Source organism: Zychaea mexicana (genome assembly GCF_025766255.1).
Source record: "Zychaea mexicana strain RSA 1403 chromosome Unknown BDB00scaffold_30, whole genome shotgun sequence".
Classification (NCBI taxonomy): Eukaryota; Fungi; Mucoromycota; class Mucoromycetes; order Mucorales; family Lichtheimiaceae; genus Zychaea; species Zychaea mexicana.
The window spans coordinates 357896-377378 of NW_026516693.1; the positions used below are offsets into that span (position 1 = coordinate 357896).

Genomic DNA, 19483 nt, shown 5'->3' on the forward strand with positions numbered 1-19483 from the left:
AACAGAGGTAGTAAGGAAAAGGGAAGAAAAGCCGTTTGATACTTACCATAGGTATTACTACTTGAGACACGTTGAGATTTACTAGCAACCAGTCGAGTGGATGATATATCTTATAGCATGATAGAGTGTTAGTAGTCAATTCTTGTACGTATTTGTAGAGACCATATGAAAAAGAAACGGAGAGAAACCTTACATCATAACCACCCGATCCTGATAGCGAAAATGAAAGCTATAACCTAAAGAACATAATCAACAAGAGCTATAAGTATATAGCAAGAGCTTACACATATCAACAATCATATAGCACACAACGTATAGTACATGATGATATAACATACCTGGTGAATGGGTACTTGGCAATTGGAAAAGGGCAGGAGAAGTATGAAAAGTGGAAAAAGTGAAAGAAAGAGATAAAAAATGGATGTGTGGAAAACACGAAAAAAGAGAAAGAAAGCCGTACATGCAGACTAGCTTCTTTTCCATCCTCACTATGCATAGGAAGGAGACCATCGATCGATCTATCCTATGATAAAGTGTTCCCCTTAAAAACCCCTCAATACAATCTGCCTTCTTTTTGCTTTACCTTCCCTCACGTTTAACTACTAAAAAAAAGTGAATAGGTAGCAGTTAGTGTACATCCATTGAGTGTTGTATATTAAGACTCTGTGTAGATGCCTACTATAGGAGAACGTAATGCCGCCAGAGAGCAACGGAACGCTGAGCGTAGGGCGGCAGTTGAGCAAGAAAACGCCAGGAACGTCGTTTTGAATATGGAGGATCGCCTCAGGGCATTGGAGGCGCGAAACTTGGCGCTGGAGAACCAATTTGAAGCGATGGGGAACGTCGTTGCCAGACAGAACCTGGCCATACAACAGCAGCCTGTGCCCTCTCCTGCTGAACATCCAGCTCGAGCCGAGGTTCCAATGCAACAACCTCCAGTGCATCGTTTGCGGCATGTTTCTGTAAGAAAACTAATGGATATATCTAGGTAAATAGCCGATTAATAGTATCATCAAATTATAGTGCGCAATCCGCCATTTCCATCGTTCTCTGGGAGACGGCGGCTTCCAGTTGGATGCCGATTATCGTTCAGCACGCAATCGCGCTGTTCGTACCCGCATCATGTCGTACATCGATGGTGGTGGACGGTACCAGTTATCACACGCTGAACTGTCTACAAAGATTTACGACTTTTTTGCTAATATGCGTCGTGAGGGTCGTCGGTCGGCTGTGCGTGCAGCACAAAGAAAAGTGTCGGCTCGCCGAAATAGTCGTCGCCACAGTGTAAGAAAAAGAAACAACCATCCATTCTTTTTAGTATAATCAGTTCTGACACAGAAAGTAGAAGCACAAGCGCCGACTTCAAGTTTACCGACAGCATCAGGCACAGCTGGATGCAACATATCGGGAGGGGAGGCATTGCTCCAGTTGGAGTACATGTCTGAAGAAGAGACGGACGTCGAAGGTGATGGTGACAAGCGTTTGGTTGTACTCAAGCCCTTGTGGAGGAGTGAGAGGGTAATTGTTGTGTGCTTGTTTGGTAAATGCGTCGAAGTTGTGTTTGACAAATCGTTTGTAGGCAAATGAGTTCTTAAGCACACTCGACGGACTGAGACCGGACGCAGACGTCAATAGATTGATGCGGGTGGATGGTGTTGGTGGTGCACCTTTGTCTGACGATGCAAGAGCGCAATTGGAGGGTTGGGCAGTTGATTTTTAAGAATAAAAAATAAAAAAAATGGTTGCACGGCTTCGTGTCGTGTGGGTAAGGGGTGGGCAAAAGAAAAGTTACTATTGCATATGCAGCTGTTGTTTTCGGAGTGGGGGGAGTCTATAAAAAATATCACTCGTGGTAAATGTATCTTTTTTCTTTTTTGGCCACTGCTCTTAGACACGTCACTTCTTTGTCATCTCTTATTGCAGCACAGACAACAGAGTCACTCAATGTGCTCGTTAAAGCATTACAAACAGCAACAGTGGAAAAGCTTTTCGTCTAATCTGGTAACCATAACATCTTGCTGTACGATTAGTTTCGATTCAAGTTCGATAAAAAGTCTTAACAACCGTTCTCATAAGCTACTGGATAATACGAATTCGTACGTGGTGTGTATACAGCTGCTGGTAGCTTTGCTCTTCTTTCGTTCGCACCGCATTGGATCTCGAATTTAACTTCATCTTTTTTTTGCAACTTAGTTACCGAATTTCCCTTTGCGATATACAACAATTTAACTCATCAATAATAGCGGAAACTTAGAAGGGATGGATAAGAAAAGTCAACGCTTTGATTATGCTAGCATCTTTTTCGCCAAGGGAAGGACTACTGTTCTAGCATTTTCACTAGTTTGTGCACCCAGTTTCACAACAGCAACTTGTCCATATAAACGATGGACCGGTACAATACAATCCATCGCTTCGCCTCGAAAACGACTACACCAAGTTTCAACGTAGGGATCCACGAATCGTCGGCCGTCATTGTCTCTGTGGATGCTGTACCATCGAACATACGCAAAAACATGCTCTCTCTGCTGCCCACGAATCAACTGCACATGCCGAAAGAAAAATTGGATCTCGCATGGCCAGGCCATTGCTTCTCCGCGATCGTCTACGTGGAACAGAACTTGAGCGTGGGCACCACGTCGCGATCTCGCTTCAGCACTGCGGTAAATTTGCCCCATCATCGTTATCGTCTTCATTTTCCAGTACTGGTTACTGATGAAAACTTGCCCATCACCAGCTTGGGTATAGTGAACGAGATGATCGTCATATACAGCACGGTAAAATGCCAACAAGAAACTGTACAGTTGCTCAGGCATAAACGCTATCCGTCCATAATGCAAGGGGTATACATCTGGCGGCAGCGGCTCACTTCCTGTAACGTAGTGGATGGTACCAACATCTGTCGACAACGCCAAAAACGCATGAACATCGAATTGACGCTGGACAACATCAGCTGCGCGTGGGATCGGCTGTACAAGGTCAAGGAACCGATTCAAAAAAGAGAAATGGTGTTGGTGGTGCTGGAAGTGGGCTTCAAACGAACGGACAAAATCGCGAGCACCAGTCTTCTGCAAGAACTTCTTCATAAACGTGATTTCAAACGAGTCTTTCTGATTGGTGTCGATCTCTTTCAGATAACCGTTGTACCGTTCAAACGAGAAGAGCCAGTACGCGTACAACGGCCCAAAATCCTCGATCGTCGCGTTCAAATGCATATGCAGGTGCATGTTCGGTGTGATTTCTTCTGGGCCATACAACCGTTCAACACCAGTGCAAAATTGCTGGAGCAGGTTGTTTGCTTCTGCAATTTCATCCACAGTAATCGATGGCTTGACCAGCAAGCGACACGCATCAACAAACATCAGCCAGTTTTCGAGATATCTTCTGGGAAGGTGGCCGTCGAGCACAAAAGGCGAGTATACAATGCACCATGATTTCCAATCGTCAGCGGTCATGAACGAGAAGCCACTTTCGATTTTTCGGTTCAAGGTAACATAGTCAGGAGGAAGAACAATGCCATTCGCCAGCACCTGCATCTGTTGGAGGTCGGTTCGGTCAATGAGGTCTCTGTCCATCCAGACCTTTGCCATGCGCTTTGCCGTGCCGAGAAACAAGTTATGCATCGGGTCGATGATGGTGCAACGGACAGGATCAAAGTAGCCAAGACGATGCAACTCTGACCATCTCGTCCCATTTGCGCGTTCCAGATCTCGTCGAGCACTCATCGTCTCTGCACCCCGCCACTGCTCAGCACATGCTCGATTGTCCTCGAACGTCCGCAAGTCCCAATTTTCGACATCAAACCCAGAGTAGTCAATGTTGGTTGTGCCAGGAAAAACATTGAATTGGCGAACGCATTTGTGGCAGGCACAAAGGCTCGCGTGCGACGTAAAACCGCTGGTTTTCCGTGCAGCAGGGATATCGCAAGCATTAATGAACAAGGCTAAACGGACACAAGTTCCTTGTGGATGCTCGCGCGTACTGATCGATTTTCCACCGTACCATTCCAACAATTCATCAACCAGGGGTCGAAGGTAATTGTTTATGTCGGTTGTGCTCGCTTCTCGTGGGCCAGGCATTACACCAACAAGAATGACATTCTCTGTCTTGTAGCGTTCGGATCGTGGAAGATTATTGATGGTCAAGTAAATGGCACCACATGAATAAGTCGAGTTTAGAAATGGCCCAAACCAGTCAATGTTGAGTGTCAACAGCAGTGAACGGCGCTGCTCGACGAACGGGCTGCCGTCACGACCACGGAACTCTCGCCACATATCACCATCGTATATGTCAAAGAAGGTGTCGGCAACGCGTGTTCGATTTCGCCATTCCTCGCACTTTGCTTCAAACCCTGGCCGCCGAAAAAGTCTATCAACACTCGCAGACAAGGGCTGATATGCAAACTCCTTGATGGGAGTCCAAGGATTGCCTGCGGCTTTAAACAATTCATTGCCGCATAAGCTGTTGTATCGGATGTCGTCGTTCGTGCATGTTCTTGGGCACTGTGGATCAGTCGAACGATACAAGCTGTGACAGCGAGGACAACACACATATTTGCGCAAGTGGTCAGTCAATGCAGAGAAGCCAGTAATGCGACGAAGTGTAGAAAGCGAGGTAGGGATCGAGAAGTTTGGCTGCAGATCACCAAGAAGTAGGACACAAAAGTCAATGATGGTGGAGGAGAGATGCTCGGAGACAAAGTGTAGCTGGAATAGCACGAGGAAGAGAACGACGAGGGCAAAGGGGTGCGGGTAGGTGTGAACCTCGGTAACGGTAGGAGGAGGAGGATGAAGGTGAGTGTCTATTTTTCAAATAATGAGATATATAGTATGGTTAAAGTCTGTTATTTGCTTTAATAAATTTTTTTTACAAACCAACCTGGTTCAATATTGGCAGTTCTGTCAAAGTTGCCTCCATCATAACCAAACTCAATGTCTTCAGCATTTACAACAAGATCGTCGGCGGACAACTCGCCATTGTCAGCCTCATGTCTTCAGCAGCAAAAACATTATCCTCGACGGAAAAAGGAACATGACGACTAGCTGCAGCGCCTACAAGCCCAACAATGATAAATAACTTATTCACATCTAGTATCATTGTAACAGCTCATCATACCAGGAGAGGAAGGATCAGCTACTACATCCGTATCCATATCCATATCGTCCCCGAAAGCAACGGCGATGGTGAGGATGGATGTCCTTGTCCGAAGCTAGCCTCGATAGAAGCTACGATAGCATTCACTACATATGCAACGCATAATATTACTAACTAACCTCGAAGAACGTGCCTGAAAGAAGTACCATTGTGTGAAAATCCATCTGTAGATTCATTAAGAATACGCTGCTGGTGATAGTTTCGGATTCTATAAGGCACCATTTGATAGCCGAAGCTTGTCGACGCACATGTAGGACAAAAGCACGGAAATAAACGCTCTTCGCCATTGTCCTCCATTGTGAAAAAAAAGTGTAGATTAAGAACAAGATCAGGGATTCCAATAATTGTACCGAGTTTCTCTTAATACTACATTGTAAGCACATTATGCACTTCCCCTTTGGTCCTATTTTCTTATCATGCGTTACCCTCCTCAGTGCAACGCAAAATATTTTATTACAGGGCAGGAACATGACCCTGTGAACGCTAAATTGTTGGTCGGGGGAAGGGTGCATGCTTGCATTTTATACAGTTCAACGTATTGTTGTTTTGCTACACTAATGGCTATTGCATAAGAAGAAAAGTCCAGTAGGGGGTATAGTGAATGCATCAAAAAAGAATAAATGTATGAAAATGATGTTGTTCATCACAGATATTGTGCATGAGCCCCTTTTTCGCTTGTACATAAAGGAAACCAGCGTAAACGACTACTGAATTTGGTTGCTGCATTTGCTACAGGCTGCATATTCTTTTTTCTGGCGCACAACCTGGTGATAGGTAGATATCACCCTGTTTTCAAACATGGTGATATTTACTTTTTCGTGCAGTGTATTTGCTTGTTTCTCCGTTTATTTTTAATGTGTCTTTTTTTCTTTTTACGTTTTGGTATATTATTTGGTATGTTGCAGTCACTGCTTTTCTCTGATTCAGATGTACTTACATCTATGTATTTATGTTTCTCTATATCTTCTGGTGGGTTTTCCCAATCAGTAGTATCATTTACAACATCATCACATTTTATATCATTAAACACATCTTCCCAATGCCTAAAATCTACTGATGGTGGTACCTTTACAGTTGACCATCCTCTATTATTTTGTTGAGGCGGTTTATGTTGTTTATTGTTCTGTGTATTATTACTATTATGTTTTTCTTCTTGTTCCTTCATATATTCTTCTGTATCAGCTAATTCTTATAGTTCCTCTACTGTTTTATCCATCGGTGTATATTTTTTAATATCATCCTGACCACTATTATGTGCATAACGGATAAATGTATGCTGATCTTGGTATTCGTTTTCGAATTCATCTTTGTATAAGTCCTCATACATATCCATGTTTTCATAATACATGAATTTATTTTCATAATCCTTCACCTTCATTGTATATGGATTCCATATTATATGACCTTTACAGTTCTTATCAACATAGATAATATATAAACGATTGAGCGTTGGCTCTAACTCATATACTGATTTATTTTTGTATAACATATGCGGCATATAGTTACTATTCAGTATTATTGGCATATTTTTCTTTTTAGTTATTGACTTTGTGAATTTGCTGTTAAGTTTTAACTGTGTTCCTTCTAACATTTGGTTTAAAAATGTTAATTTGAAATCAGAACCTGTTTCTTCATTATACATTAAATCATAATCATCATCCTTATAATCTGACCAATCATTTTCTTTATTCATTAGATATGCTCGATGGCCACCTTGTTTTAATACATCAATGTTATATGTCTTACCTACATTCGATGGACCTACAATCCAGTATTGTGGTATCTTATTTTTACCACCAAACATTGTTTCAATACCAAACATAGACCACATATGTAATTTATTTCCAGGGTTATTTTCCATATCGGCATCATGAAAGTAAGAATTTAAATTTGATTTTACAGTATCATATTTCCATAGTAATTCTGGATATATTTCGGTAGCCTTCCGCATATTAAGCTGCTTAGTAATTAATTGATATCTAAGTAACTGTTGGTGCATTTTTCTGGTTTTAATTTCATAATTTGGATCCATATTATAACAAATATAATCTTTTCCTTTCATACAATAGCTAATAGACTTTTGTGGATTACCACCTGGTTTAATATTTAGAGTAACACCATCAATAGTAAAGAATTTATGTGCTGTTTTTGTGTCGAACCGCTCATCCATTTGTATCTATATATGTACATGTTTCTCATTGGTTTCTGGTGCAATTTCATCACATGCAATTGCCTTTTCAATTCGATAACCAATACGTTCATGTTTTATAAACCATTCCATGATTTGTTCTTTTGTTAAATGAAAGTCCTTACAAATATATGTGAACAGCCCTTTAGTGTTTTGGAATCGGAATTCTTTGCCGCCCTGTGAGGAATCTGCACCAGAGGTGTTACCCTCTAACATTGCATCGGAAAATTGAGGATTTGAGGATTTGAGGAATCTCACATATTCTCGAATTCTTCCAATTATTCTATTGCGTGCATTATCTTTAGTTTTTTTTATCTACTTTAGCCTGTGTAAGGTCTTTTTCGAGTTCTGACCTCAGTTGTGTGACAAGAGGTTCATACTCAATATGCTGATGGTTTTCAGTAAGGTGTTTTGCTCTTTCAATTAAGAGCGTCAATGTAATTCCTAAAATAGGAACAAATTCAGCCATAATGGCTAAGAATGCGAGAAGGTTGAGTTGGTTCATGTCGATTGTTGAAGTAATAAAAATAAAAAATATAACAAATATATTTTGCTTTATATTCTGTGGTGTTATTTTTATATTAAAAAAAAATTCAATTTTTATTTTTTTCAAAAATTTAAATGTATGTATGCCAAGACATTCGTGCATGAATTATTTCAATAAAAATTAATTTGGCTATCCTGATATATCTTAGCTAATAAGTCATCTAGGGTTACTAGATCGCATTAAAATCATCATAACCATGGCCGGTCCCCCAAATTCCTAGCAGTGCTAGTAACATCTACTTTATGTGTGATTATTCTTAAAGGTAAAGGGTTTTATGCCATCAGAAATAAATCACTTGGGTTCATATGCATCAAAGAAAGCTTACATAATGGCTAAAGTATCGACTCCCCCACATGCCACTAATCCTTCTTCCTTTTCTTTCACTTCCTTCTTATTTCTTATTCCTACAATCGTTTTTCTTCTCTCAATTCCTTTTACATCTTTTATGAAATCTCATCTCTTACTGCCACCCTCTATTGTCCGTTCTCATTGTATTATTGCTACTTCTTTACTCCTTATATTGCTTATAGCTTACTTATACTCTTGAGTATACCATATAATCCCCCACTAAAAAGAACATAAGGGCATTTTATATTATAGTTCTTTATCAGATATATTTACAACGACATCTTTAATATAATGATGCTTCTTAACAAGAAGATTGACTACTTAAATACCAGTACATCATACATATGATATGTATACATGGGTCACAACGGGTCAACAGGTCAGGTCAAGGGTTGGACGGGTCGACCAATGGGTCTGAAAAGCATCAACCCGACCCGTTGACCAGTCCTTGACCCGCGGGTCGGATTTGAACCGTGGGTTAGACTGCGACCCCTACTTCTGTTAGCTAGAAACGATCTAATTCAATGTTGGTATACTTTCTGACTGGAACGTTTGTGTTACATAATCTTGAAAACTTACGAGTCTTTTTATTCAACGACATAATCTTTTTTTGCATATTTGTCTATCCATGAGAAGAGGAAAATATGTCTTGTCCAAAAGTCCCTCATATTCTATAAGAACCGAGCTGAAGAAAAAAGCTACAGGGCCAGCAGCAACAGAGCTCAAGGAGTTATAAGATAAACTGCACTCGTTTACCGGTGATATTAAGAATTTACAAAGAGCCCTGGGACAAGCATGGGCTACTAGTGAGCGCGGTATCAACATGTTGTCAAAACAATTTAGTCAGCTTCATTTGCACCTAAACATTTGATTCAAACGTTTCTGGCTAGCAGATGATCTTTATTTGGGTGTGTCAAATATAAAAATGCTGCAATTCATATACGAATTAGAGATTCTACATATGAAAAACGAATTCCCGGAGTTGAATATTATAGGTCTCCCTTAGTGAATAACTAATGGCTCCATGGCAAAAAGTGAAATGGGCTCAAGCGAATAACTAGTAACCCAACGCGAAAAAGGACTTGGTCGTATATGAAAAAAGGTCCACCCACAGGCGAATCCGAGCTGAGTCTGATCGCAAAAAACGCACTGCCCGAGCACGAAAAATAGGGTGTCCACAAGCGAAAATAAGCTTGTCTACAAGCAATTTTCATAAGCAAAAATTGCCCACTCCCCAAAGCTAGAAACCCGCTCATCATCAGGCAAAAAAGAAGCTTGGGCCTGTAGACGTTTTGAACGCAAAATCCGGTATCATATGCAACAGCTGTTGTCCCTGCGGTCACGTAATTTGTTGATTGTAGTGGTTTCGGTAGCTCTTATCCAATTTTTGAGGTCCTGCTAAAAAGAAATAAGAGCCGACTTCTACTGAGCGTACTGTGCATGCTTCTTCTTTGTGTCAAAACCATAGCAACAAATCGTTGAATCCTTAGTGTCAATCACCAGAACCATTAGCGACAATTACCATAACTATAGCAACAATTCGTTCAATACTTAGCAACACTTATCGAAATTATGGATAACAACTACCAAGGATACACTGGTACGGACCAGGAAAGAGGAGCATAAGAGCCAAAGAATGAAGCTCACGACGTATGTTGCTTATTTGCAAATGATAGAGCTATGTGGCTACATTGCTGGTACTGATACACCAATGCTAGCAGGCTTTGTGGACAAGAATAAAGCACAGATAGGTGCCTGGAGTCAATCGACTAAAGACTGGACTGGAATGGCAAGCGTTTGGTCGCGTCGATTTGTCTTGGATTACTTTTAAAATAATTTAGTAAATGAAAAGAATCTCTCTATACTTTTAAATAATTATAGCACATAAAGATAATTAATACTAATACCACTAACATTTGCTTGGTTTGGTTTGCTGCCTAGATATCTAGGGACCAAAAGTGGTATAGTTTTAAGACAACAAGAAACCTTAAAACCTACCTTTTATTTTGATTTCCCCTTTTCCTCCCTCGTCTTTTTAATAGACTACCACTAATAAGATAAATAATAAATAGATTATTTTATGTATATAAATTATTTGTTACTCACAATTATACAAGAGATTCTTACCCAGAGTTTATCCTAGATTCATATAAACAAGGATAACATATGGGTTGATTGGGGATATTTAATACCTAAATAGATTTACTGCGTCATAGAGGATTATTTTAATTTAAGATTTATAATAGTTGAACTTCTACCAATCTTAATCACCTCAAATTTGTTTAGTTTTAGTCTTTCTTATAAACTATAAAAGTAAGGAGATGACAATGTAAACCAACCCCTTGATTAAGAGATTCTCCTTTATTATAATATTATATTCACACAATTTAATTCAAAACAATTTTTAAAGACAGTAGGTGCAATTAGAACATTAGGTGGTCTTACTTCAATATATCATTTAACTAAAATGAAATTAAAAAATGATTCAAGATTGAAAGAAAGAGAATTAATTCTTGAAGAACAAAAACATCTTTTAGAAAGAGATAAATTTGAGTTTGAAAAAGAAAAATAGAATAAACAATTTCAAGAATTATTAGATTCAAAATCTTCTTCAAATCCTAATCAAATAATTCTAATTCATCTTCAGAAAATATTACTGTTGATTCAATCTATGAATGGGATCTATTCAATACTACTGATCTAAATCTAACTCAATTTGTTGGATTTGTAGAACTACTAATTGGTTCTATAGTATTATTTTCTTTATTGTTTTTATTAATGGAATATATTCTTGATAAAACAATTAATAAATATCAAGATAAATTACCTAAATGGCTTAAATCATTATCAAATTTAAGATCTAAATTTATTTTTATCAATTAATTATTACTTATTTTTGAGATTATGATTTTATTAATTTTTAACTTATTATATAGTTTATTCTTATTTATTTATTACCATAATGAAATTGTAGGTTCTGTAGGAATTACCATTTTAAGTTATTCATCTCTTGGTTTAATTTGTACAATTAGTTTATTTATCAGATTATTAATTAATTCTAATAATAAAGTTAAAGATAAACTATTACAAATTAATATTATTCAAAGATTAACTGATAGTAATAAAGAAGTAGATAACCTTTCTATTAAAACAGATATAATTTGGTTTGTTCTACTTCAAAGTATTATGATTGTCTTTACTTTATGGCTATATTTATTTGGAATTGTATAATATATATTCCTATAATATGTAGTATAATAAACTATGGTTCTTATTTAGAACCTTACCCTTTAATTAATCCCTTTAAATAGTATAAACATTCCAATTAAGTAAACTAACCCTGAACCCTAAATAAAAACTACATCGTATCATTATAAATAGGGGGAAAACATTTGGGTTAAATTAATTTAAAGACTTATAAATTTATAGAAAAGAGGTTCCCTTCTAAAATTCTATTTTTATGGCTGTTTTTTTTTATTAGATCCTATTTAAGTTATTAAATTGATTTGAATAAATCGCTCTTGTGATAAAAAATTTTTTAAAAATATTTTATAGCAAGGGTGGGAGATTTATTCTTTGCTTCTAGTTTTAATCTTTTCTATCTTAGAGCCATACCCCGACTATCCCCCACTAGACCAGGGGGGGGTACTCGGCCAATGGGGGGATACATTATTTCATAATAAAAAAATTATTACTAACTATAGATGAGAAAAAATTCATCACAAATTTAGCGATTGCCCTATTCCCCTTCAACTTTCCCAATTACCATAAGGTATTCCACCTTGTGGGGGTCAAGTTACAACATATAATATTCTATCAACAAAATATTATTATATAGTTAATGTTTTAACAATTAAATTGAGTAACACAATTCAAACTTATGCTTATTCTACCTTTTCAAAATTTAAAAATATTAAATGGGAAGGAATTAATAAGGATAAAGGGTATTAAAGGGGGGTGGTGAAATATCTATTGATTGATATTCCCCTGAGTTTATAGTTAAAATCCGAAGTGTTCACTAAGCTTATTAAGTTAGCATCTGAGTATTTAGCCTAGGCTAAATACTGTAGTGCTAACTATATTAACTAAATGAGGATTAAAAAATATTTTATTAGGAATAGATTCTAATCCCATAGTATAAGCTAGTAATTAAATTCATCTATAATATTATCTACTAAATTACTATAATCTGAATATTAATACCAATACCTTCATAATTTGGTTCAATTAATAATTCAATATTATTTATACCAGTCCTATGTTTATCTCTTTTTTTCTGTATCTAGTTTTAGAAAGACTCTTAATTGTTGTTCTAAAATTGTAGTAAAGTCATTGAATGACAATGTTTCATGTCTATATTCATTACAAGATTTATAATAACTAGCATATAAATGTGTTTAAGGATTAGAATTCTTTTTACCAATATAAGTTAATTTTCCTAGTTTATATTACTAAATTAAGATTAATCCATTCAATTAATGGATTTGTTTCATTTAAAACATTAGGAGAAGTTAATTTATTTGTTTCATTAGTATTACTTAATAGATTTAAATTTTTAATAGGATTAGATAAAGCCCAATTAACAAGACTTGTTAATGATTCAGCTAATTTACCTTCTGTTTTATCTATATTAAAGCCATAATAAAATAGATTCCTATCCACTTTTTCTGGAACTTTAGTTACTAGAATATAAATAACTCTTCTTTGTAAACCTGTGATAGAGTCTTTTGGTTGCCATAATAAATTACTAGTTAACATTATTAGTGATCTAGGTTGAAAATCGAATGCATCCCTATATTTTCTTTCAGCATTCATAATATCACCTTATAATTAATAATCGTAATTTAGCTGGATTTCTAGTATAACTTTGTACATCAGAGAATAAGATTAAAGATTTATCCAAATTTTAGAAGAAGTAAATGTTTTATTTAAATCATTAAGATTTAATACTGCTGAATTATTAGCACTTACTAAACTAATAAATAATCTCTTTCATATAATTACCTTTAATTTATAAATTAAGCCTAAAAAATAGTATGACTTCATTTTATATTAATGATTTAATGAATAGAGTAGGACTTGAACCCACAAGGACAGTTACGTCCATAGTTTAGCAAACTACTTCCTTACTGATTCAGTCATCTATTCTACCGAGATACCAGGTCTTGGCCTCGGCCTGGGACCTGGTATTTTATTAATTTAATTAAAGGCCTTTGGATAGAAGTTAATCCTTACAGACCAAGTATATAATAAAAGTATTATATTTTAAGTTATACTTTATAAATGACAAATATTTTTTTTATTTATTAATTTAGGGAATAGTAGAGTTGAACTACTGCCAGTTATGTGTAAGATAACCACTCTACCATTATTATAAACTATTTAGGGAATAGTAGAATCGAACTACCGACTTTTAATTTGTAAGATTAACACTCTACTACTGAGTTAATCCCCTGCTTTTTTATTAAAAATAAAGATATTGTTACTTATATTACTATTAGTTTATTATTTATCTTAGATACTGACAAGACTCTCCATATGAAGGTTAGTAATTTGAGCTTTATGGGAAATTCTTTAGATTCTAAAGAATTTCTTTAATGGAAGTGTTTTTAAATTACATTGATAAGATGTTCTATTAACATTTTTATAATGTCTTAAGAATTCTTCATGACCTCGGCCCAGGGCCAAGATCCCTTCGAGATCGAGGCCCCAGAGGGATTAAAAATTGAAGATTATTTTTAAAAAATGTATATTTATCAATATGTCTTCAAATTAGAAGTATTTGCGCCCAGATATTGAAACAAAATAAGTACGGTATAAATAATAGTCAAGTCTTTGTTAAACTTTCTGAACGCCTATCATTTTAGCACACGCTGCGATCCACGTATTTGGAAAGAAATCCTCGCTCTTATAAGTTTTTAGCAGTCAGCAACACATTTTTCATTTTCTGCATAAACACACCACGCACAGAGAGAGAGAGAGAGAGAGAGAGGCTAAGAAGAGAGTATGATACTAACGCGTAATGTTTTTTTGACCAGCGTGTTGCAAAGGTAAAGTATCACGTTGAAGCAGTAAAAACAGCAACGGCAGCAGCAGAACCGGCTAATGAGGCTATTCGAAGCGTCCTTCTTGTTAGTTCTTCCGCGACAACAAAAGAGTAAGTGCGAAATGTAATGTGTTGCTGCAGCAAATTAGTTGATACTTCCCGACAGTTATAATAACAACATATTCATGTAGAGTTCCTGATGACGACCTTGAATCCGCCAAATCATTATCTAGTATCGATGAAAATCCGAAGAAGCTATACAAAGACCGGTTTGAAGTGTTTCCCTTGGACCTTGACCGAGAAATCAAAGATCGTGCTGATCGGGTAAAAGAAAAAGCAATTCTTTCATTTCAAACATATTGACAGATAGATATACTAACTGCATTGCAATCATTAAAGTGGATCGCTTCAAACAATGTCGATATAACCAAGTTGCTCGAGGCCTATCAAAAAAGATCTATTAGTGAAACAAAAACAAACAAAACCATTAGCAATATTCGAGCATTGTAAGTAACTTTTTTATAATTGCTCGATCATTATTGTTTTCGTTTTAACGTACCTTTGAATATATGATATTCTTACATAGGAGCCTCTGTTGCATCTTTTTCTTCGGCCTCAAGGAATCAGTGGTAACCGTCAAGGAAGACGAATTGCTTCGCAACCAATGCAAGCCAGATTTACCAAGTGTGTTGCCAACGTGGGCGAGCGATATCGAACAGGTATGAAAATCATTGAAAATGACTATATTGAATTAAAGTCTACAGCTGTCACAAGACAAAGAAACAGACAGCTGGGATATAAAGCAAACAATACACGAGTAACAGGCAGCCGCAATCGAGAGCAGAGACTTCGTGGCATCGGTTTTTATTGATGTTCTGAACAGTTTCGTTGGTGTTCCCTCAGCATGCGATAACAATATCGTAGAGGACACATTGGTACATACATACCTACACGCCCTACTGCACGCACTTTTTGTCAAGGATGCACCGTTCGGCCACAAAAGGTAAGTTGTACTTAGATAGTAGAGATATCAAGTCTCTGTGGTTTTTTGCTTTTTCTAAAAGAATCACTGGAACGTAGACTTCGATATATCTTTCACTACCAAGGCTGACAAGTGTATACTATAGTTCTCTTCTTTTTTTCTGGAAAAGGGCAAACGCTGTGCTGGAATCCTCCCGAGATTCCCTAAACCAGCTGTTCCCTGATTTCACCGCCTACAAACGTGCTTCCAGTCGCACGTACGATTTGTTCGTTGTCGAGGTTAAGCGACCAACCTCCAGTAAATCGGATTTTATAAAAATGGGTATCATGCTTCGCGGCATGATTAACAAGCTAGTTGAACTCAGCGTGCCCAACCCGACAGTATGTGGATTGATCGTGAAAGGTAGCACTTTAAATGTATTTATCTAGTGTGGATTTGGTCTCCGCGTCAATTTATTAACGATAGTTCTGTACCATAGGTTTCAAGTGTACAACGTACCGATTAGACCTCAAAGCAAAGCATGTGTACAGAATGGTCGAATTGCAAGAATTCCTTCTACCACAAGAAAGCAATCAAGTAGGCTGCTTGCCGACTTGTATCCAAGCGTTGGGGCAAGTTAAAGTAAAACAAAGATCCTGATCCATGTTCGCTATACACTGTATACCGCTCCAGCTAATATTATTAATTTAACCAATTCATAGGAGATCCTGGCGCAAACAGCCAAGAACATCAATGATTGCGACCAACTCCTCAAAAACGGAAAAGTTCTTAAAAATCGCACGCCTATTGATTGGATTGTAAAAACACAAGCTTCTTCCATGAAAGAAAAAAAGAACACAAAAAGCAAGGGCAAAGGACCAGTAAGAGGCACATCGTCTTTGGGACAAAAAAGAAAGCGATAATTATTGACCATCAAACACTTATACCCCCATCCTATCTCCTATAATCAAAGCAATTCTTCATTTTTATTACATCGTTTGAAATCAATGTTTGTATTCTCTCCTTTCTGCCGCTGCAGTTGCAGTTGCTGTTGTATCAGTTCCACTTGTTCCATTCTTCGTTGTCCAACGAGCCATTCACTTAAAGACAATGCCTTGTGTCTCTGCTATTCAAAGAGATGAATATTGTTTACAATTATTATACAATATATTAATGTATGAAAAGAAATTATTAAGTGAAAATAATACCAATAAATTAAAAAATGTGGATATAATATTTGATAGAATAAAGAGTATTTTTATTGATCTTGGATTTTCATTTGATTTTCATTATAATACATAATAACTGTTTTTAACATTTCAAACAAATTATGATGATACCTTTTTCTAAAAGCATAATCTAAAAAATACAATGTATATAGCTCAGAATCTTTTTTTATATTGGGCATATATTTTCTTAAATGCATCCAAAAACCTTCCATACTATTAGTATGTATTGTTGAATCATTTGGATCCACAAAATATTTCGAATGATCAACTGCTTTATGAATATATCCCATCTTGTTTAAGCTTGTATAAGATTGTAAACCATCAGTGATTATAGTTGTTCCTTGATAAACTTGATCCTTAATTATTAGTAATAATGTTGACATTTTTCGATTTTGAACAGGCACCAGAAAGAACAGATTTAAATTTCTTTGATAACCACCTAATATCCACATATGTTTTCTGCACCGTTTATGCTTTGCAGTAGTAATTTTTGTTTTGCCAAAACAGCATTCGTCGATTTCAACAATTTCATCTTGTCCACCAATTACATTTTTCCATAACTCTTGATTGTTAAGGATCCATGTTTTTATCACAAAGTGTATTTTTAAATATAATTGTGTAACTGTTTCATCATCGATTCCCATTTGTAGAGACACTTTTATAGGAGAAGGATCTATATAAAAAACAAATTAATATTATATATGTTATCTTATAAAAGATACATACCAATGTATTGGTTGTAGATTTGTTTTTTCAAATAATGTTTCGGCAAATACACCTTTTCTGATATTATCTGGATAATAATAAAATCGATATCTTTGATAATATTTTCCAATAGATAATGGTTTTTCACATTTTTTACAAATAAAAGGTTTTATAAGTCCTTGCTTCTATAAATAGATTATAGCTTGTTCATGATCATAAAGTGTTCGAAATAGTGTTTCATTTGATTTAAACATTTTGATAAAGAAAAAGAAAAAAAGTGTTTTATGAAAAGTCAAAAAAAAAAAATTATATAACTTTATATTTTGTGTAACTTACCAAAGAACGCTTGTAACCAGTATTTGCGCCCAGATATTGAAACAAAGTAAGTATGGTATAAATAATAGTCAAGTCTTTGTTAAACTTTCTGAACGCCTATCATTTTAGCACACGCTGCGATCCATGTATTTGGAAAGAAATCCTCACTCTTGTAAGTTTTTAGCAGTCAGCAACACATTTTTCATTTTCTGCATGAACACACCACACACAGAGAGAGAGAGAGAGAGAGAGAGAGGTTAAGAAGAGAGTATGATACTAACGCGTAATGTTTTTTTGACCAGCGTGTTGCAAAGGTAAAGTATCACGTTGAAGCAGTAAAAACAGCAACGGCAGCAGCAGAACCGGCCAATGAGGCTATTCGAAGCGTCCTTCTTGTTAGTTCTTCTGCGACAACAAAAGAGTAAGTGCGAAATGCAATGTGTTGCTGCAGCAAATTAGTTGATACTTCCCGACAGTTATAATAACAACATATTCATGTAGAGTTCCTGATGACGACCTTGAATCCGCCAAATCATTATCTAGTATCGATGAAAATCCAAAGAAGCTATACAAAGACCGGTTTGAAGTGTTTCCCTTGGACCTTGACCGAGAAATCAAAGATCGTGCTGATCGGGTAAAAGAAAAAGCAATTCTTTCATTTCAAGCGTATTGACAGATAGATATACTAACTGCGTTGCAATCATTAAAGTGGATCGCTTCAAACAATGTCGATATAACCAAGATGCTCGAGGCCTATCAAAAAAGATCTATTAGCGAAAACAAAAAAACAAACAAAGCCATTAGCAATATTCGAGCATTTTAAGTAACTTTTTTATTATTGCTCGATCATTATTGTTTTCGTTTTAACGTACCTTTGACTATATGATATTCTTACATAGGAGCCTCTGTTGCATCTTTTTCTTCAGCCTCAAGGAATCAGTGGTAACCGTCAAGGAAGACGAATTGCTTCGCAACCAATGCAAGCCAGATTTACCAAGTGTGTTGCCAACGTGGGCGAGCGATATCGAACAGGTATGAAAATCATTGAAAATGACTATATTGAATTAAAGTCTACAGCTGTCACAAGACAAAGAAACAGACAGCTGGGATATAAAGCAAACAATACACGAATATTAGGCAGCCGCAATCGAGAGCAGAGACTTCGTAGCATCGGTTTTTGTTGATGTTCTGAACAGTTTCGTTGGTGTTCCCTCAGCATGCGATAACAATATCGTAGAGGACACATTGGTACATACATACCTACACGCCCTACTGCACGCACTTTTTGCCAAGGATGCACCGTTCGGCCACAAAAGGTAAGTTGTACTTAGATAGTAGAGATATCAAGTCTCTGTGGCTTTTTGCTTTTTCTACAAAAGAATTTCAGGACATATACACACATAAATAAGTCTTATGTGCCTCTTTTTTGTTTCTTTAGGTTTTTAATTAAGTTGAGTGCAATTGATGTATAGTACCAGTGCACTCTCACAAGTAATTAAAATATATATATATTTAATGTAAGAGCTTTTATATTATGCAATTTGTGGTTACAAAAAAAAACAAGCGAAGCATACAATATAATCCATACTAATAGTTGGATTTGATGAGTATTCATACATAGGCAATCAAAGGAAGAACCTACTTGCTATCGCCATATTTTGGATTACCAAGGCAATAAGATAGTTTACACACACCAAAAAAATAAAAAATATCTGAACAAATGTGATACAGTAGGCATTTTTTAGCATAATTAATAATAAAGAAAGTATGTTGAGGTGTATGGGGGTACTACAAGTTATAATAAAGAGGTGTTGAAATGTGTACAAATTATGATGAAGAAAGAATGTTTGAATGTATATATGGATTTTACAAGATATGTTGGTAAAGAAAAAATGTTCGTCGAATGAATTTGTGGATGTTACAAGGTATGATAGTGAGATGTTCAAGTGTGTATGAGGGTCTGACAGTTGTAATAAAGAAGAGGTGTTCGGAT

General features: G+C 36.3%; 3 protein-coding genes and 1 pseudogene across 4 annotated transcripts; 3 read left to right on the forward strand and 1 right to left on the reverse strand.

Annotated features, from left to right (window-relative positions):
* Positions 1 to 9806: 9806 nt before the first annotated feature.
* Positions 9807 to 10065, forward strand: BDB00DRAFT_871723 (uncharacterized protein; the record flags this gene model as incomplete). Its single annotated transcript, XM_053126859.1, has 2 exons — positions 9807 to 9834; positions 9911 to 10065. The coding sequence occupies 2 exons, from the start codon at positions 9807 to 9809 to the stop codon at positions 10063 to 10065; spliced, it is 183 nt and encodes a 60-aa protein (XP_052980462.1).
* A 3513-nt stretch (positions 10066 to 13578) lies between these two features.
* Positions 13579 to 16346, forward strand: BDB00DRAFT_787407 (uncharacterized protein; the record flags this gene model as incomplete). The annotated part of the gene is made up of 12 exons (XM_053120699.1): positions 13579 to 13582; positions 13621 to 13654; positions 13736 to 13778; positions 14273 to 14391; positions 14472 to 14604; positions 14680 to 14786; positions 14867 to 14999; positions 15105 to 15283; positions 15432 to 15642; positions 15728 to 15883; positions 15964 to 16122; positions 16281 to 16346. 12 exons carry the CDS (start codon positions 13579 to 13581, stop codon positions 16344 to 16346), a joined length of 1344 nt encoding a protein of 447 aa, XP_052980463.1.
* Positions 13618 to 13689, reverse strand: BDB00DRAFT_t52 (annotated as a pseudogene). Its single transcript has one exon. The product of its transcript is annotated as a tRNA-OTHER (tRNA).
* A 1288-nt stretch (positions 16347 to 17634) lies between the features above and the next one.
* On the forward strand, positions 17635 to 18962 carry BDB00DRAFT_787408 (uncharacterized protein; the record flags this gene model as incomplete). The annotated part of the gene is made up of 6 exons (XM_053120700.1): positions 17635 to 17662; positions 17793 to 17804; positions 17992 to 18124; positions 18390 to 18522; positions 18628 to 18806; positions 18929 to 18962. The coding sequence occupies 6 exons, from the start codon at positions 17635 to 17637 to the stop codon at positions 18960 to 18962; spliced, it is 519 nt and encodes a 172-aa protein (XP_052980464.1).
* Positions 18963 to 19483: the final 521 nt, after the last annotated feature.